General features: G+C 47.5%; 1 protein-coding gene across 2 annotated transcripts in view; it reads right to left on the reverse strand.

Moving 5' to 3' along the window:
• Positions 1-306: 306 nt before the first annotated feature.
• The window catches only part of SLC5A10 (solute carrier family 5 member 10), a 99,774-nt gene continuing 79,396 nt past the window's right edge, over positions 307-20,684 (reverse strand). For both annotated transcript variants that reach the window (XM_081169532.1, XM_081169533.1), the window contains 6 exons: positions 19,281-19,388; positions 16,164-16,314; positions 8,285-8,453; positions 5,452-5,667; positions 2,012-2,120; positions 307-1,009 (listed from right to left, as the gene is read on the reverse strand). In XM_081169532.1, coding sequence (XP_081025658.1) covers positions 816-1,009; positions 2,012-2,120; positions 5,452-5,667; positions 8,285-8,453; positions 16,164-16,314; positions 19,281-19,388 — 947 coding nt within the window. In that variant the 3' untranslated portion in view covers positions 307-815. The remainder of the gene's footprint in view (positions 1,010-2,011; positions 2,121-5,451; positions 5,668-8,284; positions 8,454-16,163; positions 16,315-19,280; positions 19,389-20,684) is intronic.

The raw sequence follows: 20,684 nt of genomic DNA on the forward strand, positions 1-20,684 counted from the left end.
AGCTGCAATACCACCCTGTGGCCATGTACAGTGAAGGTGCTGCAGCAATTTCCTCTGTTTGCCAGTGGGCCAATGTCAAAAGAGAGTTGTGGTGAGTCTTCAGCTCAATTGCCCCGGAGGTAGCAAAACAAGATCCTGTTTTGTTCCTGTGCCGCTCTCATGCCTAGCCAGAAACAGCTACCATGCCCAACTACAAGTGCACCGTGGAACATGTAAAATGGCCAAGCTGAACTGAGTTCAGTATTTACGGGCTGTTTACAAATCAGGGCCTTTTTCTGCAAACGAAATCTGCCAGTTTATTTTTAATTATTTTCTAAGAAAGATTCTAGTCCCCTTGGTTGCAAAAAATAAAAAAATAAATCTGCATATGCTAGCCCAAAGGTCCAGTGTCATCTCCAGTGGAGTACCTTATAAAATCCCAAAGTTTCCAATTTTGTGCATTAATTCCTGGAAGCTGCCTTCTACTGAGTCAGACCATTTGCTCATTTTAGCTCAGTACTGTACACACTGGCTGGCAGCAGCTCTCCAAGGTTTCAGATGGGGGGCATTCCCAGCCCTACCTGGTGATTGAACCTGAGATCTTCTGCATGCAGATCAGCTGCTCTACTCTACTGAGCTACAACTCTTCCTCTTGGTAGCTTAGAACGGCCCCATCAGTAGCTGAAATATAATATTTAAATAAAGCAATCCACTGGTATCAGAGAATACTTCCCATCTTCCACATACACACCAGTTCTCTCTTCTCTTCCCCTCCCCTCCCCACTCACCCCAAACTCCTTCCCGTCTTCTCTGAGGAACTTTCCAGAAGACATCCCTTAAGCAAAATAAGCATAGAAAAAGACATTGACACAGATCAGGAGAAGGGCGTTTGCACAGCAGATCCGAGCCCAGAAGCGGAACTCTGTCTTGCCTCCAGGGGGCTTCCCTGGGAGGGTTCCAGCCTTCATGACGCAGGGGGCGCAGGCCTTTCCGTTGCCAAAGCAACCCCACGGGAGGCTTTCCGGGAGATCTGTGAGAAAGAGAGAGCAAAGGGTTTATTCATGGAAAACAAAAAAAAGGATTAGACAAAGTCCTAGAGCAGGGATGGGGAACCTAAAGCAGCAACAGCTGGTGCCCATGGAAACTGGTGGGGTGGAAGACAGGAAGCCCAAGAGTAAGGGAAGCCAAAGCCAATGACAGTCAAAGCCAACTAATTCCAGTTTTGTCCCCATCCTCCTCCTCTTCCTCTCTGAGTTCCTCATGGGCAACACTGAGTCTAAGGTTGAGGAGGCTGACAGCCAGGTAGGGCTGGCTGATGGCAGACTGAGGTTGGTGGGACATTGTCCCCTTCTCCCTCATGCAGGGCTGGCCCACCCATGAGGCAAGGTGAGACAGCCACCTTAGGCAGCAGGATCCACCGGGGCAGCAGATCCCGATGTAGATCTCCATTCCCCACTTCTTTCTGATATAGATCTTGACCCGCCCCTTCTTCCCTAGCAGGGTCGCCATTTTGTGGTGTGCCTCAGGTGCCAAAATCGATTGGGCTGGCCGTAAAGGGTCAGCGCCCACTGACCTAGAGCCCTTCCGATGGGGCTGGGCTCCCATCATCCCCTGACCATTATCGGCCATGCTGGCTGGATCTAACGGCCAACAACTTCTCAATGGTTCCTCAGTTCTGTCCATTTGGTAGCCAAATTTCCACTGCCAGCTTAGAAGCTGCATTCTAGTCATATCAGGAATGATAAAATGCACGGTATTATAAATCTTAACCCAATGTTTCATTACTCATGGAGGTTGGTGCACATGGGTACTAATGGCTGTTCTGTGATTCCGTATCAAGTTTTTAATTTTAATTGGGAGTTTGACATCTTGTATATTGTGAAGTCCTTCGGCTACGTTCAGTAAAGTTGACGGACTGATCACAGGATATTTCAGCACCCGCCGTTCACATGAAACCACATATTCCAATGGGCTTTTCTTTTTCCCTGCCCCTCTGAGAGAGGATGTCGTTCAAATCGTGCCTGGGGCCTACCATCGTTCTGTGTGCTGGAAAAGCCGTCCTCAGGCAGCGATTTGGGGTTGGGGAGTTGGGGAGGAAGGGACTCCTCCTCACGAAGAGTCCACCAGGTCACAAACTTTACCTGCAAATATAAAAAAGTAGGGGGAGAGCCAATGAAATACAAAGTTGCGTTTGCTTATGAGCGTCATTACCATTGTCAGCCAAAGCATGACGTTGTGAGGTAAAATGTGCCGCTGACAGGAAAGCAACGCTCCTGACAGAAACACAAGGGATATGTTCACTCGGCAGAGATATTGGAGAGGAACAATGGGTGAAATTTGCACCTTCCATCCTTCAGTGTACAGGAAAGAGTTTGACTCTGAGAGAAGTAGCAGACCCAGGAGAAGTTCTGGAAGGTTCTGCGGTTGCCATGTACACAGGCAATTCCTAGTTTGAGGCCACAGATAAGGCCCAAGAGACTCTAGTTTCGCTCAAATTAGACTTGTGAAAATTCACAGTTCCAAGTTTTCTGTGTCAGTTAATTTCAATGTCTCTGTTCTGAGTATGTCTAATATTGGATGAAGCCCCTACACTCTGGCGATAGCTTTTGGATGGTGTTGTTGTTATTATTATTATTATTATTATTATTATTATTATTATTATTATTATTATTAACATGCCTTTTGCATAAGTCTCAAGGCAGTGTAGTCATTAGAGTAAAAACAACTATGATAGGGTTTTTTTAAAATTAATAAACCCATACAGAAAATAACTAAAGGTCTTTAAAATGGCATTTTATTTCATTTAAACGAATTTGTAAGTCTGCTAACGCTTTAAAATCCTTTTTTACACTTCGTACAAAAATAAAATCTCTAACTCGTGTGCGACATAAAAACAATAAACAATTTTATTAAAACAAAAGTAGGTGATAAAACGAAACTGCTAAATGGACAAGGCTACCCAGATGCTTAGAAAATTGAGGCAAATTTAATCCGTTTCGGTATTTTAACTTTTGTGTGTTTTAAAGTAGGGTAGTGATTCCCCCCCCCGCCCCCAATTTAATTGTTTTATCTTTTTGTAAACTGCTTTGAGGTGGTTGAGGTTTTTTTTAACCATTAGGCGGTATATACATTTTATGAAATAAATAATTAACAAACAAAAAAACCAAAACAGATAAAATAAAAAGATGAATTCGGGGGATTCAAATTATATATATATATATATATATATATATATATATATATATATATATGCTTTCGTAGATTTTCACGGGTACAGGAATGCAGGTTTTGGTGTCTTCGGGTGTCTTCCCGTGTAAGAGTTGGGGTGTCTAGGCGACGTTTCGACGAGGTCTCACTCGTCATCTTCAGGCTGGTGCTTTCGGCTTCTTGTTCCAGTAACAAGAAGCCGAAAGCACCAGCCTGAAGATGACGAGTGAGACCTCGTCGAAACGTCGCCTAGACACCCCAACTCTTACACGGGAAGACACCCGAAGACACCAAAACCTGCATATATATATATATATATATATCCATCCAATATTATGGGTCAGAGAAACTCCTGTAATATCAGACCCTCCCAAATGCAAATTAACAGTCAAGACGCAAAACAAACCCTAACAGGAAGGCCTGTTCTACTGACCCCTGACCTGCCCCCCATCTTGATGTTTTCCGCTCCTGCCAGCCTCCTGCCCTGAACCATGTCAGAGGTGTCTCCTTGGCACCACCTTCCAGGTGCAGAGAGATCCAGGCAACGCCCACCGTGTTTTCTCGTGCCACCCAACCGTCCGTTCTCTCTGGGCACACATCAGAACAAACCACTCCGCTCGGCATGTCCCAATACGTCTGAGAGGGCCCTGGTGCCAAGGAAGGGCAGTCTTCCATAGCTAGGGGTGGTGGTTAGGTGGCACAAGCATGGCTCGGCCTCTCTGGGTGGAGTGGAAAAGACTTCTTTCTTTCTTTCTTTTCCTTCAAAGGTGGTTTAACAGAAAGGATTCTGCCTCGGGCAGTTGATCCGATCAGAAGCAAAGGGAGCAATCGGTTTGGGCCTGTGTCACTATCAGAGCAAGGAAAATCTATCAAGTGTCAATGCCAGGAGGCCATTTTCCCTTGCCAACTCAAAGCAGACGACCCTTGTTTTAAAAAGCTTGTTCCTCTCCCCCTGTTCCAGAAAGAAACGAGGGCTTTATTTCTGAGGGCAAAAACAGTGAGTTTTACCCTCCCGGTGAATTTCAGCTGATTTCATTTAGTGCATGGCATTTCCTATTGTAAGGTGCTCGGAAACTACGGTGTTCAGGCGGTACCTAAGCTATGAAAACGTATTTAAATAATTGCCATTTAATTAATAATATGAATTATTAAAATAAATTTTGCGGAAGGGCCATGACTCAGCCGAAGGGCACCTGCTACTTCTCTCCTCAGATGCCATCATTGCTCTGTCACATGGAGGATGGAGCAAACTTATTTTCTCCTGCTCTGGAAAGTAGGAAATGGATTCAAGTTACAAGAAAGGAGAGATTCCGACTAAACGTCAGGAAGAACTTTCTGACCGGAAGAGCTATTCAACAGTGGAACAGTCTCCCTCAGGAAATGGTGGACTCTCCTTACTTGGAGGTTTTTAAACAGAGGTTTGGATGGCCATCTGTCATGGATGCTTTAGCTAAGATTCCTGCATTCCAGGGGGTTGGACCCCTCAGGCTACCTTGCAAATACAGTGGACGCTCAGATTGCGAACGTGATCTGTGCAAGATGCACATTCGCAACCCGCAGTGGCACGTCTGCACACGTGTGGGTTGCGATTCGGGACTTCTGCGCATGCACAAACCGTGATTTAGCGCTTCTGTGCATTTGCGACCACCGAAACCTGGAAGTAACCCATTTCGGCAGGTCTGTAACCCAAAAAAAACGCAACCTGAAGCATCTGTAACCCGAGGTATGACTATATACAGTTCTGTAATTCTCTTGCTTCTCCTCCTCTATGTTACGATATATAGAAGCAATGCGGCCGCAAGCTGCTAGCTTGAAAGCAAAACATAATGGGAATGTTGGGATTGTTCCGTGGGAAACAGAGGGACAGTCTATTCACAGTGCGAAGCACCGGAATTAGCTCAGAGTGTAATATGAGCTGTACAGGAAGTACAGGAGGAGCTTGTCTCTCTGCTGTTGGAGTTTGAAGAGAGCAGACGTGTTTTCTGTAACGCTGCAAAGACAGAAATAAAGACATGTAAATACGTTTCTGTCTATCTCTTTCCCCTGCCGGGGGGGGGGCAGGAAAGAGTGGTGTGTTCTTCTCACGCTGAGGAGGATCGCCGATCGCGACCTAGCCTGGATCCTGCCGGAGAATGCAGACAGGGAGGTCAACCGGAGATCAAGCCGAGTGCCTGGAGAGTGGCCAGTTTCTGCTGATAAAGGCTTGATTCCAACACTCTACGCCACTGGGGCAGCTCGGCTCACCTGCTTACAAGCTCTACTCACCTGGGATTCGGCGGGGGGCTGAGTCAGCAAGCTGATGCCCGCCACCACCATGGCAGTCAGCAGGAAGAGGAGGGTGGCGAAGTGAAGATAGTGGAGGTCCTTCACGAGGGAAGGGCGCCTGTCCGGGACACCACACCGGGGCGTGGGGTGCGCAAACTCCAAGGCCATCCGGCTCAGGCCAATGACCAGCCCCACCATCAGGCCCCAGAAAGCCCCCTGCAGATAAAGACAGGGCCCAAAAGACTGAAATTCTAACCTCCTTGGTCAAGGCCTCTGGAGAAAGCAGGTAAATTTCGGGAGAAGGAACCAGAAACAAGGAGCAAGTTGTTTTCTTTCCTTTTAATGCCAGACTTAACCACCCTCTTCCCTCATCGTACTGAAGTTGTGATTGACTCCTTCAGGCTTCAACCAGACTTATTTAATTAATTTTATTCATTCCCTGCTCTTCAGCAGGTTTCCCAGGGTGGCTAAGGAAAAGAAAGCAAACTAAAATTCCCAATGGAAACAGTTAAAATGAAAGCCGCTTATATCCCACAATAAAAAAGCGCAATTAGAAGCCTGAGCCTCAAATCACTTCCACGCAGGATAAACATAACATCAACATTCACACATGCATGTAACTCAACCCAACAGAACACAGATTGCATCCACATATCCACAAATAATGCTATATAGCATAGTGACACATGCAAACATGCAGGACACACTACACAACAGAACGCCATGTTTGCGTAACAGATGATAACGCCACATCCACAGAACAGAACACCATACCAACATAAGATAACGTAACACCACATCCACAAAGCATCGCAACACATCCACGCAATGTAACATCAAAGGACCACAGCCACACATTCACTTAAAGTGGTATAAAGCCCACGTATACATTTGTAGCAGAGACCTACAGTTTACAAACAGGTGCGGCTTTCACAAAAGGAAAGAAAATGATTGCAATGCAAATTTGGGTGATTCACATTGCACATATTATCATGGGGTTTTCCCATTTGGGGACAGACTTGTAAGGGACAGGAAAAAATGCAGAGGGTAGGAAACAATGAGGAGACAAGGGTAGACACTGGTGGGTTAGTCCCCTGACCTTAAAAAATGCACCTGTTCTACTATGGGCAACATTGCATATCCACCCACCAGTTCCTGGATTTATGTTTTAAATAGTGCTTCTCTCTTTTTTAAAAAAAAATAATACAACAAGGAGAGCCCAAGGCTCAGATTCTCTCTTTGGCAGATTCTCTCCACTTAAGGGGCATCTCAAGTTGCAGGGCTAGGAAAGACTTATGCTTCGGGGCAGAACATCTGCCTTGCGCACAGAAGATCTCATGTTCAATCCCTGATAACTGCAGGTGGAAGTTATGAACACTGCCATTCTTTGCAGGCATTGCTGAGAGGTGGCTCAACAGTCTGACTGAGCTTAAGGCAACTTTCAATGTCCCCCCTTAAGTCATTTATTAAAAACATATACTATATCTTACTATATAATATTATTGCAAGGAAATGTCATCACGCTGCAGTTCACCTGGTCACCAGTAGGGGGCCATGTGAGCAGGATGGTAGTGGAAGCGAGCAAACAAGCAGGCTGGTAGGTGGTCCAGACAGGGGCTTCCCGTTCACCCTGTTGTCATGGCCACCGCCACCCACTTGCTCGCTCGCAGGCACAGCAGGGCAAGGCAAGCCCAGCGTCAGAGGGGGCGAGTGGTCTGGCTGAGCGAGAAAGAGAATGGGCAGGTGGTCCGGCAGAGTAAGCAACTAGGGAGGCAACTAGGTGGGTGGGCCTGGCAGGTCTTTGCATGCTCCTAGTACTCCATCAGTGTCAGAAGGAAGCATGCATTTCAAAATGCATGCTTACTGTCTGCCAGCTGAAGCGGAGCGCAAGGGAGAAAGGCCCTTTCCTCCTCTTTCCCCTCTCCTCCGCAAGTGGTAGCAACAGCGGCAGTAGGGGGGTTGTGTTTGGGGCAAGCTGTTGGCAGAGGGAGTTTGGAGTGAATTGTTGGGGGAGTTTGGGCTGAGCTGTGGGCATAGCTGTCAACCTTCCCTTTTTTCGCAGGAAATTCCCTTATTCCAGCGCCGTTTCCCGCTGCTATCCCGGATTGTTAGATATCCCGTAGACTGTCCCCGGGACAGGTAAGGCTGCTGATCCCTTATTTTCAAATCTGAAAGTTGACAGCTATGGCTGTGGGGAGTAGGGTGGGAATGGCAGGGGGGTGGGGATGGGGTACTGAAGGAGCTGTGAGTGGGGGGTCAAGGAAGAGGATAGGGGTGGCTAGGGTGTAGGGAGTTTGATGGACTGGCAAGATGGTTCGTGATGGATAGCTCAGTCAGTAGAGCATGAGACTCTTGATATCAGGGTTGTGGGTTTGAGCCCCATGCTTGGCAAAAGATTCCTGCATTGAAGGCTTCGTCACGATGAGCCTCATAGTCCCTTCCAACTCTACAATTCTATGATTCCATGGGGTTGGCGAGCAAAGTGCGCAAGGGCATCAGTCTCTAGTTTATATACCTCCATTGTTCAGCCCAAACACTGAGGTCCAGCTCCGAGGGCCTTCTGGTGGTTCCCTCACTGCGAGAAGTGAGGTTACAGGGAGCCGGGCAGATGGCCTTCTTGGTGGTGGCACCCGCCCTCTCATCAGATGCCAAGGAAATAAACAACTATTGAGCTTTTAGAAGCCAGTCCCCGTGCAGGGAAGTTTTTAACGTTTGAGGTTTTGTTGTGTTTTTAATATTTTGTTGGGAGCCGCCCAGGGGAACCCAGTCCGATGGGCGGCATATAAATAATAACGTTCTTGTTATCATTATCAGCTATTATATATGAGCGTACCTGTTCATTAGCTCGCTTCCAGAAAACGGCCAAGAGGAAGACAGCTGTAACCGGCGGGGCAAGGTAGCTAGTGACAGATTGGATGTAGATGTAGAGCTGGCCGCTGTTGGAGCTCTGCAGGATTGGGATCCAAACCACGCTGACAGCAACTAGGACAATAGTGACTATCCTGCAAGGTTAGCGATAAAAAAAAATCACAAGTGAAACATCATCATCATAAGAGTGGGTTTTCTGGGGGAAAGCAGCGAGGCAAAGGCAAAACCTCTCAGACTTGTGGCTAGAACGCATGGAAACAGCGGAAGTGTGGACAAGCTCCATGAGGACTTCTTATGTTCTAGGTTACAGGAGAAGAACCTTATCCAAAGGCCACCAGAACCCTGGAGGGGCGAGTGAGGTCTTGTTCACACAAATACCGAGCAAATGGCAGTCCAGGCCACGGCATTTCAAAAACCCTGCCTGTGTCAAAGAAGTCATGTGCAACAGAGGCTGTGTGCAAGACTTCGCTTTCTCCATGCACGGGAAAGTATCAGCCGCCCACACCCCGAGAGGGTCACCGATGCAAGACATAAAATAAGGGAGGGCTTTGCAAGCAAGCAAAATCGAATGCACCACAATTGCACCGCAGGCCAGTCTAATCTGTGCATTTTATGCATATCTGGAAGCGGTCCATGCAGGGTTATATCGCCTTTGCAGGTAACCGAGAAGGGAACTGAGATGAAAAACTTGTTCCCGTGGGCTGGGCTTCACTCAGCACCTTGACTGACGCAACCAGATTTTGCAGCAGACAGGAATGGTGGGATCTGCAACGTGGGATTACTGCAGGTTTGCCAGCGAGTCCTACCAAGGGGCCCCAAGAACTTCTGGGAAGCCAGCACAAAAGGAGTTGGCAGACACTGAGATGCATGCAATGCCTTGCAAAAGCAAACCTTTACAAGCGTCAGGGTAATAGGGGATCATATAAGGGGAAACAGGTCTCAGCCTGTTGCGCTTGTGTGTTGCTTTTCGAAAACCGTTTATTTACACCCGAGGCCACAGATGATCTGCTTAATTAAATAAAGAATCCCCGTGCAGTTATTAGGTAAATAAAGAAACTAAACAATTTTTAAAACAGGAAGCGGGGGAAAATAGTACCCCGGTCAACTCTTGATTATTCCGGCACTTCTCAGCCGAAGCAAACATTTTAATGGCTGCAGACCCGGAAGCAAAACCGCACAGCTGTCCCAGGATGGCACCCCATCAAAGGAGGGTGCTGTCATGGGAAGTACATGTTGCACCACTTCTCTGTGGCAGCAGTAGATCCAGGATTTGTCCATCTCAGGGCAGTATGTCTGAGTCAGGCCTCACACAGACAGGCAGACACACACCCCTGTCTTGACACGACTCTTTTTTCAAAACAAAGCAAAGGCATCAGCCAAATTCTCTCTGCTCAAGTTCTTTCTCAACAGCCAGTTTCAACCTAAGTCATGTCATGGGCAGACGTGTTCAGGTGGATTCTCAGCCCAGTATGCCTGAAGGAGCGTCTCCACTCCCATCAATCAGCCCGGACACTGAGGTCCAACTCCAAGGGCATTCTGGTGGTTCAATCACTGCAAGAAGTGAGGTTACAGGGAACCAGGCAGAGGGCCTTCTTGGTAGCGGCGCCCGCTATGTGGAACGCCCTCCCATCAGATGTCAAGGAAATAAACAACAATCTGACACCTGAAGGCAGACTTGTTTAGGGAAGTTTTTAATGTTTGATGTTTTATTGCTTATTATTATGATTGATAATATTCTTTTTAGAGCCGCCCAGAGTGGCTGGGAAAACCAGAGTGGGGTATAAACAAACAAACAAACAAACAAACAAACAATATTGTTGTTGTTATATTTTTCAACATTATTATTATTATTATCATCATCATCATCATCATCATCATCATCCAGGCTTGCTTTGCCCCAAAAGTGGCATATAAATAAACCATAATACAGTCATACCTCGGGTTACAGACGCTTTGGGTTGCGCACCGCACCGCGCCGAACCCAAAAGTACCGGAATAGGTTACTTCCGGGTTTCAGCGCTTGCGCATGCGCAGAAGCACCAAATTGTGACCCACGCGTGCGCAGAAGTGCGGGTCGCGGGTTACGAGCACTGTGGGTCGCGAACGTGCCTCGCGTGCGCAGAAGTGCGGGTCGCGGGTTACGAGGGGTCGGATGCACCAGCAGGTTCAGAATTCCGCCCTGTATAAATTATAAAGGGGGAGGATGATGTCATATGGAAAATGAGAATGCCTTTCCAAATGCCTGACACACACACGGCCAGCAGGAGCTAAGGTGTGTCAATTTCCCACCCCCTCCCCTCTTCACAAGATAACGCCTGTCATTGATCAAATGCGCAGGGTGAGTCACGCCCACCCATTCACTTCCAAAAATCCCGCTCCATGTGTCAGTCTCCTCCGCCTGCCTTTCCTTAATCGCCCGGCTGTTTGCGCAAGAGATATTGTGCAGAAAAGAGAAAGAGGCGAGGAGAGCTCTTGCATCCTTCATCATCAGGCAGCTGCCAGGGAAAAGGAAGAGTTTACACCCAAGTAAAGAGGGAGGGGGAAATGATGTCCTTATAAGGGAAGACTGAAGCCAACTTCCTGCACGGTGACATTCCTACACGCTTTATTATTTCCTTTTCTTTCTCTTAGTAGTTCATTCCCCATGGTAATCTGTTGTGTCTCAATGCATTCATCGGCACGTAGGTAAGGAAGTTGGAAGTATAGAGCGAAGTTAGGCAGGCAGGCTGAGAGGCCGAAGCCAGGGTGTCCTGCCTCCCTGCGGTCCTCAGACTCCCAGCTTGGTTTTTGCCAAAGGCTTTAATGCCTAGTAGATCGCTGTGGTAGATAAGTCAGGTCACGAGACAGATAGGTCCTGATTCTCACCCTGTGGCTCCTCCTCACTCCCCTCTGGCCAGCCCTGCCAAGATGTCTCTACAGGGCTCCGGGCACATCCACAGCCCCACCCACTTTTTGCATAACATTTGCATTTTCTCATTTGCATGCGCAGGTGCAAATTGAAGCGGCAAGGCTCACTCCGAACCATGGAGTGCCAAGGGGATTTGCTGGGCCCAGGATACTTTAAGCGGATTGGGCCCTCCACAAACTATGATGGCAGGTGGGGTCTCACTGAGACTGTACTCTGCACTGCGCCCTGATGCCCTTGAAAGCGAATCTCTTTCTTTAAGTTTAAAGGAAGGAGGTAGCAGCTACAGACATTAGGACCAGTGCTGTATTTACGTATAAGCTAAACAAGCTATAGCTTAGGGCCCCACTTTCTTGGGGGGGGGCACAAAAAAATTTAAAGGGGGGAAAAACTGGATGTACATTTCCAAAATATAAGATAAAAAGCAAATAAAATAAAACCTACATACAGCAACAGTGTTTTGTTTTGTGTGGGCTCCTATGATGTAAGTCATGGGCCCCACCTGCTAGCCTGTCCCCTAAAATATCACTGGTTTGCTGATTTCTATATATAGGGTGCCTACATTCTGCACGGACTGGTTGCATGGCAATGTGCAAATGGCTTTAGAATGATACCTATTAGGTCCATAAATTACCATATAGCATGTATTCAACACAAAAAACAGCAACCATTTGTTGTTGACAAAGGACAGCTGGACATAGGAAGCCCCCATTACCTTCAGTAGCTTAGGGCCTCATCAAACCTAAATCCTGCCCTGGTTATCACCCCAGTGCAAAAGACCCAGGGTGACCCCTGATAACAGCCCTGTACAACGCAATGCTATAAATGCCACGTGTCTTATCATACTTCGCTCTGCCAGAAGAAAACCGTGCCAGTTCCATCGTTCTTGTAACATCTGGCTTGATGTTTAATAATTGTGTTCTGTGGTTTCTTTTGGCTGCTAGCTGCCTTGTGGGCCCTGTCGTTTGAAGAAGTATTTTCAGTGAACAAACACGCCGACATCCAGTAATAATGAATGGCTTTGTTTTCGCTGAGAGATCTCAGCGTCCTGATAAAGACTCCACACAGTCCCACCCCAAAGAGGAGCCACCCTCTTTCACAAATGGGTAAAGTGAGATAAGACCGCATCATTTTGTCCCCATGAATCAAAGTCAGGGATACAGAAGTGACTCCTGTCTCCAGTTAACCATCAACATATCTGAAGATCCCCTTTAAGCAGAGAAGCAGCAGCATTTCAGAACCACGGCATTTAGTTATCTGGGGGCCCATCTGCCCTATACATTTAAAGCAGCGCCGTACCAGTTTAAATTGCCATGGCTTCCCCCAAAGAATCCTGGGAGATGTAGTTTATTAAGGGTGCTGAGAATTGGCAGGAGACCCCTGATTCTAATCCCTCTTCCTAGGGAACTCTGGGAAATGAAGCTCTGTGAGGGGAATGGGGGAGTCTGCCAATGACTCACAGCACTCTTAACAAACTACAGCTCCCAGGATTCTTTGGGGCAGGCCATGACTGTTTAAAGTGGTATACCTGCTTTCCACATATGGAGCCAAAGGGGCCTGGGAAGCTGATGATTTGCTGCTTAAAAGAAATCACCGGCCTAGTAGCTGGATTTATTACTGACAAATGAAGCATTGCGAAATCGCTGAAGAATTAGGTTAGAGTTTGGGAGAGCGCATTCCTGCAAGCTCCCTTGTTGTTGTTGTTTTTAATTGCTTCGTTGCAGCTCATTTGGCAGGTTACCTCTCCCTCTTGCTCTCTCTCATTCCGTGTTCACACATCGAAGCAAATCGATTAAGCCCAAAGATACAAAAGGAGGAAAACAATTAAGTCAAGGCGGGTCCTGCCTTGCCAAATGCCATCTAAGGCTGGCTGGCTGGAATCATCAGGGAGTGTCCCCAAATTGCTACTCTACGGCAATTGAAATTGCACAACCGAACGCAGGGACCAGACACGTCACATAAATTAGCAGCAAGAGGCTGCGTTCCAGATTTAGCTGTGGGTAAATATGTGCATGGGGGATGCGGGTGGCGCTATGGTCTAAACCACTGAGACTCTTAGGCTTGCCAGTCAGAAGGTCGGCGGTTCGAATCACCGCGATGGGGTGAGCTCCCGTTGCTCGGTCCCTGCTCCTGCCAACCTAGCAGTTCGAAAGCACGTCAAAGTGCAAGTAGATAAATAGGTACCGCTCTGGCGGGAAGGTAAATGGCATTTCCGTGCGCTGCTCTGGTTCGCCAGAAGCAGCTTAGTCATGCTGGCCACATGACCCGGAAAAACTGTCTGCGGACAAATGCTGGCTCCCTCGGCCAGTAAAGCGAGATGAGTGCCGCAACCCCAGAGTCATTCGCGACGGGACTTAACTGTCAGGGGTCCTTTACCTTTAAATATGTATATATTATCAGGAAAGAAGAAGAAAAAGCCCTGTCAGCCATTAGCTGCCTCCAGTCTCCTACATTGGTTGAGCTGCTGTGACATCACAAAATCCACACATTCTTAATTGTCACGGGAGAGGCAAGGACCAGGAAAGGAAAGTTGACTTCATGAACAGTCTCAGTGTTGCTGGGAGGGGGAAGGACCAGTATACGACTGTTGATCACTGGCACATTTGGTGTGAAGAAACAATATTTTGATTTTGTTCTGTGAACCACCCTGAGACTTCCGGGTATAGGGAAGTATATAAATTCAATAAAGAATAAAAAGAAAGTGGAAGGTCAATTGTTTGGGCTTCAAAATGAGGGATGGGGTTAGAACTTAATTATACTTCCCTTCTATTTCTCCACCATTACTCAGCAGATCCTGCCTTATTTATAGGGTACCAGCCTCATATAACCAACATGCTTAAGTCTAATTAATGCACGAAGGGGTTAATACCATAGAGTAAGCTGTCCTGCTACATTTAGCTATGTTCATGTCCCTTACCTTGGGAGGAAATAGGTAATCAGGTCTAATGTTATCCCCCTGTCTACCTGAGAAGATTGGCGTGTAAAGGGCTTCTCTTGAGTCCCTATATCAATAACCTAGGAACTTTTGCCACTTCTTAACTAAGCCAAGTTTTACTGCCTGTGCATCTTTCTGAAGCACACGAATCTGACCTCAGGAGAGTTTGTAAGTAAACCATTTTTAACTTCCCAAATGTGTGGTGTTTTTCTATGCTAGGGGAAGTGGGAAACTGTGGAAAGAAACTTTTTAAGGGGACATTACATTTCGGAACTCACTTTAAAGGGCACCTTTTTAGGTTTTACAGACTGTATTTTCATGCTTTACTCTGCTGCATGTTTTGTGATTTTAAATCTCCGCTGGGGTTCTCTCAGCAAAGAGTACTTCCCCCAAATTGAGTTTACGCATATGGAACAGGGCAAGGTGATCGTGCCTTTTGCCTCGGGCAGCAAAATGCCTTGAACCAGCCGCAGTGACCCACATGGCCAAATATGTCAATAAGGCAGGTTGAGTGAGGAATTCCCTCCAGGCAACCTGCTGCCACTGTGAGCAACACAAAGAATGCAGGCTAGCATTTTCGTGAGGGGCAGGGGCAAGTCATTCTGCAGAGCTTTTAACAACATGGTTAAAGGCACAGCAGAACTTCATGAGGACAAGGGAGACTGTGTTGAAGGTCAAGCAGGATACACAGCAACTTTTACAGGGCATTCCTTGGGCTGTTCAGAAATGCAACCCGATAAATTGGCGGATCACTCGGTTAATTAATGATCTGGATCACCCATATGAAATTCAAGTTACTGGCCATCAGTCCTCTCTCGGCTACACAAACATGCTCATTAATTGAAATGTGGAGACGATTGCAAGCAGGATTTCTGCATCATTAGGTCTGTTGTGCAGGCAGATAAACTGAGTTGCTGGTGACTGCGGGAAATGATTCAGAACGCAGGACTACGGAGGCATAAACAGGGGAAGTTAATCTCCGTGCCTGGCTGGTGCAAGGAAAATATCCGACAGGGTGTCCATCATCATCATCATCATCATCATTATTATGAAACAGCAGCACACAGTGAGCCTTTGACCGTCCAGATGTGGCTGAACTACAACCCCCATTTATCCCTGCTCATTGGCCATACTGGCTGAGGATCATGGGAGTTGTAGTCCAGCAACTTACAGCTAGCCAGCAGCACCTTCACTATGGGTTTATAAAATGCATTTTTTAAAAAAGCCTTTTGAAAGACTGTCAGCATTTTAGTGTTCACGTCTCATTTTTGCAAGCAAATCCTCTTAATATGATGCATTTTTGCATGTCCTTTGCAAAAAAAAAATAATGTGCATTTTTATGGATGCTTTCACCTAATCCAGGGTGGTGGAACCCTTTTTTAGCAGCCCTTGGCCACATTCAAGAAAAAACATTTTAAAGCTTTAAATTTTTATTTTCTGTGTGTGTCTTGTGTTGTTAACGAAAGCACATACACCTGTTTGTCTATTAAAGCTATTAACAATTAAAGCTATTAACTCTGTATTTAATTATATATATTTAATCAAATATATAATTTGTGTATATTAAATAACATTAAATATATTGCGAACACTTTAATTTAAGACATGGGAATTGAATTCGGTGTGTGGCCCACAGGTTCCCTGTCAAAGTACTCTTGCAGCCCACTTGGTGTGAGAAGTTGGACCACTCTAATCCATGCGGTTTGCAAATCATTTTGAAAAGTGTGAAATGGGTAGCCCCTTGATCGAATTCAGCTTGAACCAAATTTCTCTCCCATTCATCCCCACTCCCTGGTCATGGCGCTTAGCATCCATGGGCAACAAAGGTTCCTGAGCCAGAAAAATCCCACAAGTTCTTGTAAAGATGGCCAAGTTATAGATCCTAAAATAATGAATCAAATAACTAACCGCCAGCACTGCCCTTTCACGACATGCGAAAACTGCCTTTGCATTGTCTAACGGTAGAGCCGGCCCCAGGGATACTGCCCCGCCCCAGGCTGGTACCTTCCAACCAGAAGCAGCTCTTTCTCGCTGGGCTCCTTCCGCACCTTCTGCCAGATGTCCATGGTGAAGAGGGTGCTGCTGCTGTTGAAGATGGAGGTCAGGGATGACATCAGAGCAGCCATCATGACGGCGATCATTAACCCTCGCAGACCTGGAGGGAGGAACCAGAAAAGCCAATGGCTTTTAATGTTTAACAGACTATTGTATTTTAATATTTTGTTGGAAGCTGCCCAGACTGGCTGGGGAAACCCAGCCAGATGGGCGGTGTATAAATAATAAGTTGTTGTTGTTGTTGTTGTATAGCAAGGCTTCCTCGTCTTGCCTCTCATTGCGCCTCCCTCTTCATTTCTCTGTGTGTTCTGGGAGACCAGTGGGGAGAGAAGCAGGAGGGGGAGACCCCCTGAGTCTGGACTGCTCCCCCGCTGCCGCCGCTCTAGCAGTGCCAACTGTTTCCTGAGCACACCTAGCTCAAGGATGACAAACAGCCAGCCAGTAGTTTAATTCTTTATTGACAAAGCACATGCTTACAGCAGTAAGTTCTGACGACCAAGTAGCTGGCATCTCCTCCCCAGGATTGTACTCTGAGCTGGACTGTTGGATCAACAGCAGGGCCCTGCCTCCACCCAGCAGTGAGTAACACCGTACAAATTGGAGTTTACTCTTTATTAGCAAAAATATGATTGGCGCGGGAGTGTCAGGCCTAAAGAGCGCAGCAACTCATCTCTAGCAGGTCCTGCCCCCGTGAAGCAGTTGCTGAGACTGAAGGTCCCTGCCTCCCCACAACTGCTGGTCCCCTCCAGCATCCATCCTCCAACTTGCTGGGGAGGGAACCGGTGGAGAACCCTAGAGAGCGGTGGGAAGGACCTTCAGTCCTCGCAACAGCTTCATTGGGGAACGACCCACTGGAAAGGGTTGTCGTGACCACTCGGACTGAGCTTCCTCCCCCTTTGAATAAAGAGTTAACTTTACTGACATTTGGTGCTTTATTGTTTCATTGCTGACCAATGCCTGACTCCAGCTCCTGATGCTACCATTCTACCCTCCACTGTCAGAGGCAAGATGCTTCTGAATTCCGCATCTGGTGGACCGCTGTGAGAACAGAATGCTGGACTAGATGGGCCACTGGCTTCACCCAGTATAATAATAATAATAATAATAATAATAATAATAATAATAATAATAATAACAACAACAACAACAACAACAACAACAACAATTTATTATTTATAGCCCGCCCATCTGGCTGGGCCTCCCCAGCCACTCTGGGCAGCTTCCACCGAATATTAAAAACAATACAGCATCAGACATTAAAAACTTCCCTAAACAAGGAAGTTGTCTTTTAAAAGTAAAATAGTTGTTTATTGCCTTATAAGCTCTCCTTATACAAGAGCCTCCAAGTTGAGGAGTAGGATTTAGCAGGCCTCGTTCAAAGCATCTTGCCTCTTTCCTGAGGTCACTTTTCTAGGGCACCCTGAGGCTTATCTGAATGTGATCAGGGATTCCTCAGCAAATGGCAGACAAACGTCTCTGAAAGGCAGCTCCCCCCACCCAAAGAATATGTCTCTTTCCCCTGTAACGCACCTTCTGCAAGAGGGACTGTTTGGTACAATCTCAAAACACATTCTTACGTCATGCAGGGCAACAATATGACCCCACAGGACTGGCCCACATGCGTTCCTCCGGAAACTCCCAGAATCGTCCCCCAATCAGGAGTATCCCAGCAGATGCTGAAGGCAGAAAATTTGAAAATCCTTGCGCAAGACCCAGCCTCTGAAGCTGAACCTTTTGTAGAACCACAGAGAGTTGGGAGGGACCGAAGGGTCATCTAGTCCAACCCCCTGCAATGGAAGAATCTCATCACACGGTCCCCCATCCAACTGGAAACCATACCAGACCCTGCTTAGCTCTGCAAATGCGCTAGCGGTTTTATCAGCACTGGAGAAAAGTATGGTGGGGAAACTGTGGACCTCCAGTGTTGCTGGACATCAGCTCCCACCATCGCTGACCATTGCCCTTATGGCCGGGGCTGAGGGGCTGCTGTCCTGGATAATATGGAGTCCTGGCTACACCCCAGCCTCACCCCCACGGGGTTCCGAACAAGGAAGTTAAGATGCGGATGGCGCTGTGGGTTAAACCATAGAGCCTAGGGCTTGCCGATCAGAAGGTCGGCGGTTCGAATCCCCGCGACGGGATGAGCTCCTGTTGCTTGGTCCCTGCTCCTGCCCACCTAGCAGTTCGAAAGCACATCAAAGTGCAAGTAGATAAATAGGTACTGCTCCGGCGGGAAGGTAAACGGCGTTTCCGTGCACTGCTCTGGTTCGCCAGAAGCAGCTTAGTCATGCTGGCCACATGACCCGGAAGCTGTACGCCGGCTCCCTCGGCCAATAAAGCGAGATGAGCGCCACAACCCCAGAGTCGGCCACGACTGGACCTAATGGTCAGGGGTCCCTTTACCTTTACCTAAGCCTCAAAAGGCACAGTCATTCTCCTTTAAGAACAAACATCCGGGGGGGGGGCAAATAACACAGCAGCGCCCATAATCACATTTGTACCAAGAGACACCTGTGCTAATTCTCCCATTAGTAATGGTTTGTGGTTCCTGGTTCAGATGGCAGGTGGAATTCTTGGGAAATGCCAAGATTAATCCAAGCTGTTTTTGTTTTCTTTCTGGCTTTGCCAACATGGGTGCCCTAGATAAACTAGTTGCTAATCTCCCTTTCCTGAGGAAGATTCTGGAGTGAGTGGTCGCAGACCAGATCCAGGCGCTTTTGGAAAAAATTGATTTAACCTAGATCCATTTCAGTCGGAGTTCTGGCCTGGTTTTGGCACAGAAACCGCTTTGGTCGCCCTGTATGATGACCTCTGTCGAGAGAGAGAGACAAGGGAAACATGTCCCTGTTAATTCTCCTCGACCTCTCAGCGGCTTTTGATACCATCAACCATGGCATCCTTCTGGAGCAGCTATCTGAAACAGCCACGTGGGCACCAGGTTGCCGAAGGCTGCCCTAAATGAATGTAAGCGGAAAGAGGAAGCTGTTGCCTGTTAGGGAGTAAGGCGGAACTAGAGCAACACCCAACCAGCCAATAAGAAGGCAGCACTGCCTTGGCTTCTCTTACCACTGGGCATGAGCTCAATCACTAGTTTGGGGTAAGCAATGTTGGAGCAGCCCACCTCGGACCCACACACTCGGGAACATTCTTCGGGGTCGACGCAGCCAACAGCATCTGAAACAGACACAAAGAGCGAGTGGTTGGGGAGCAACCATTGGCTTTCTGGGTTCCTGTGTTTGCTTGCTTGCTTGCTTGTGAAATAAAACAAATTAAGGTCTTATATATATAATAAGTGTTTAAAAGGCATGGCTCCCTAACTCGCAATTTCCCAAACGACGAGGGGAACTGAAACGCAGGCCACGCTTCAAAAGTCACACTTTCCCGAATTTTACAATGCGGTTCTCCACTCGGGCAAGCAGAGTGGTGTGTGTGTGCAAAAGTGCATGCACTAGAGGAAAGTGTGCATAGCAATTTATCCCTGAGGGAAAATAACATACAGTAACACCTTGCATTAGGGAAAATGGCCTTGTAAAAAAGCCACTTCTACCCTTCTAAGGAGGCGGAGTTATGGGCTTCACAGCCCAGCCCTGTGTGATTGGGGGGATTCCTGACCGCGTCATCCCCTGGCCAGCCAATCGCCTGGCTCTGGGGGCGTGGCCTGCCCTACTTAAGGCAGGATGCGGCCAGGGATCTCCCTCTTTCCCCACCTGCCAGCCATTCCTGCTTTTCCCACCCTCCCGCCCTTTAAGGTTTTTGTTCCTTGACCTTGCTATGGACCTTGGTTGGTCGCCATCGAGGGGCCTGGTAGGAATTTTTCCACTTGGCAAATTGGCACCAGCCACTTGGTTTTCACCTACCTCATAGCAAATCGTCACAACTTTCTGAGTATTGGCGGTTAGGCATTGGTATTGCTCTGTAGATGGAAAAGGGGAGGTAGCTCCATCACCTGCCCCACATATTGAAGGGTAGTCCAGTAAAGGATTCTGGGGGGCGTGGCCCTGTCCAAAGCCTAGGGAGGTGAGGGCCTAAGGCACGCCCCCTAGCGGTGACCCCAGGGGAGTTCCTAGTTGATGTGCATCAGCAGGGCTCCCCCTACGGGTGGTTAACCCTTCCCGGACTTCAAGCAGACAGGCTGAAGTCGGATATAGTCGGTTAGGACCAATGCCTAAGCCAATACCGCTCTTCACCTGTAACCAATAAAGTTGTGGCCTTATTTAGCCCATTAACCTTAATAATCGTGTCATGTGTCATTATTTCCACTGGGGGGGGCAGGAAATCGCCACGCAAATGTGTATATTAGGGGGAAAATTCCACACATGTGTATGTGTGTGTCAGAAGAAATTCACCCAAAAATGCTAATAAATTTTCACGAAGGCTTCAAAAACAACCAGTGAGGTGAAAATGTGGAGAACGGAAAGGAAAAATGAGGAACGTGAGAGAAGCCAAAAATTCACCTGTCCTTCGAGCTGG

Source organism: Podarcis bocagei, assembly GCF_964188305.1.
Source record: "Podarcis bocagei genome assembly, chromosome: 14".
NCBI lineage: Eukaryota > Metazoa > Chordata > Lepidosauria > Squamata > Lacertidae > Podarcis > Podarcis bocagei.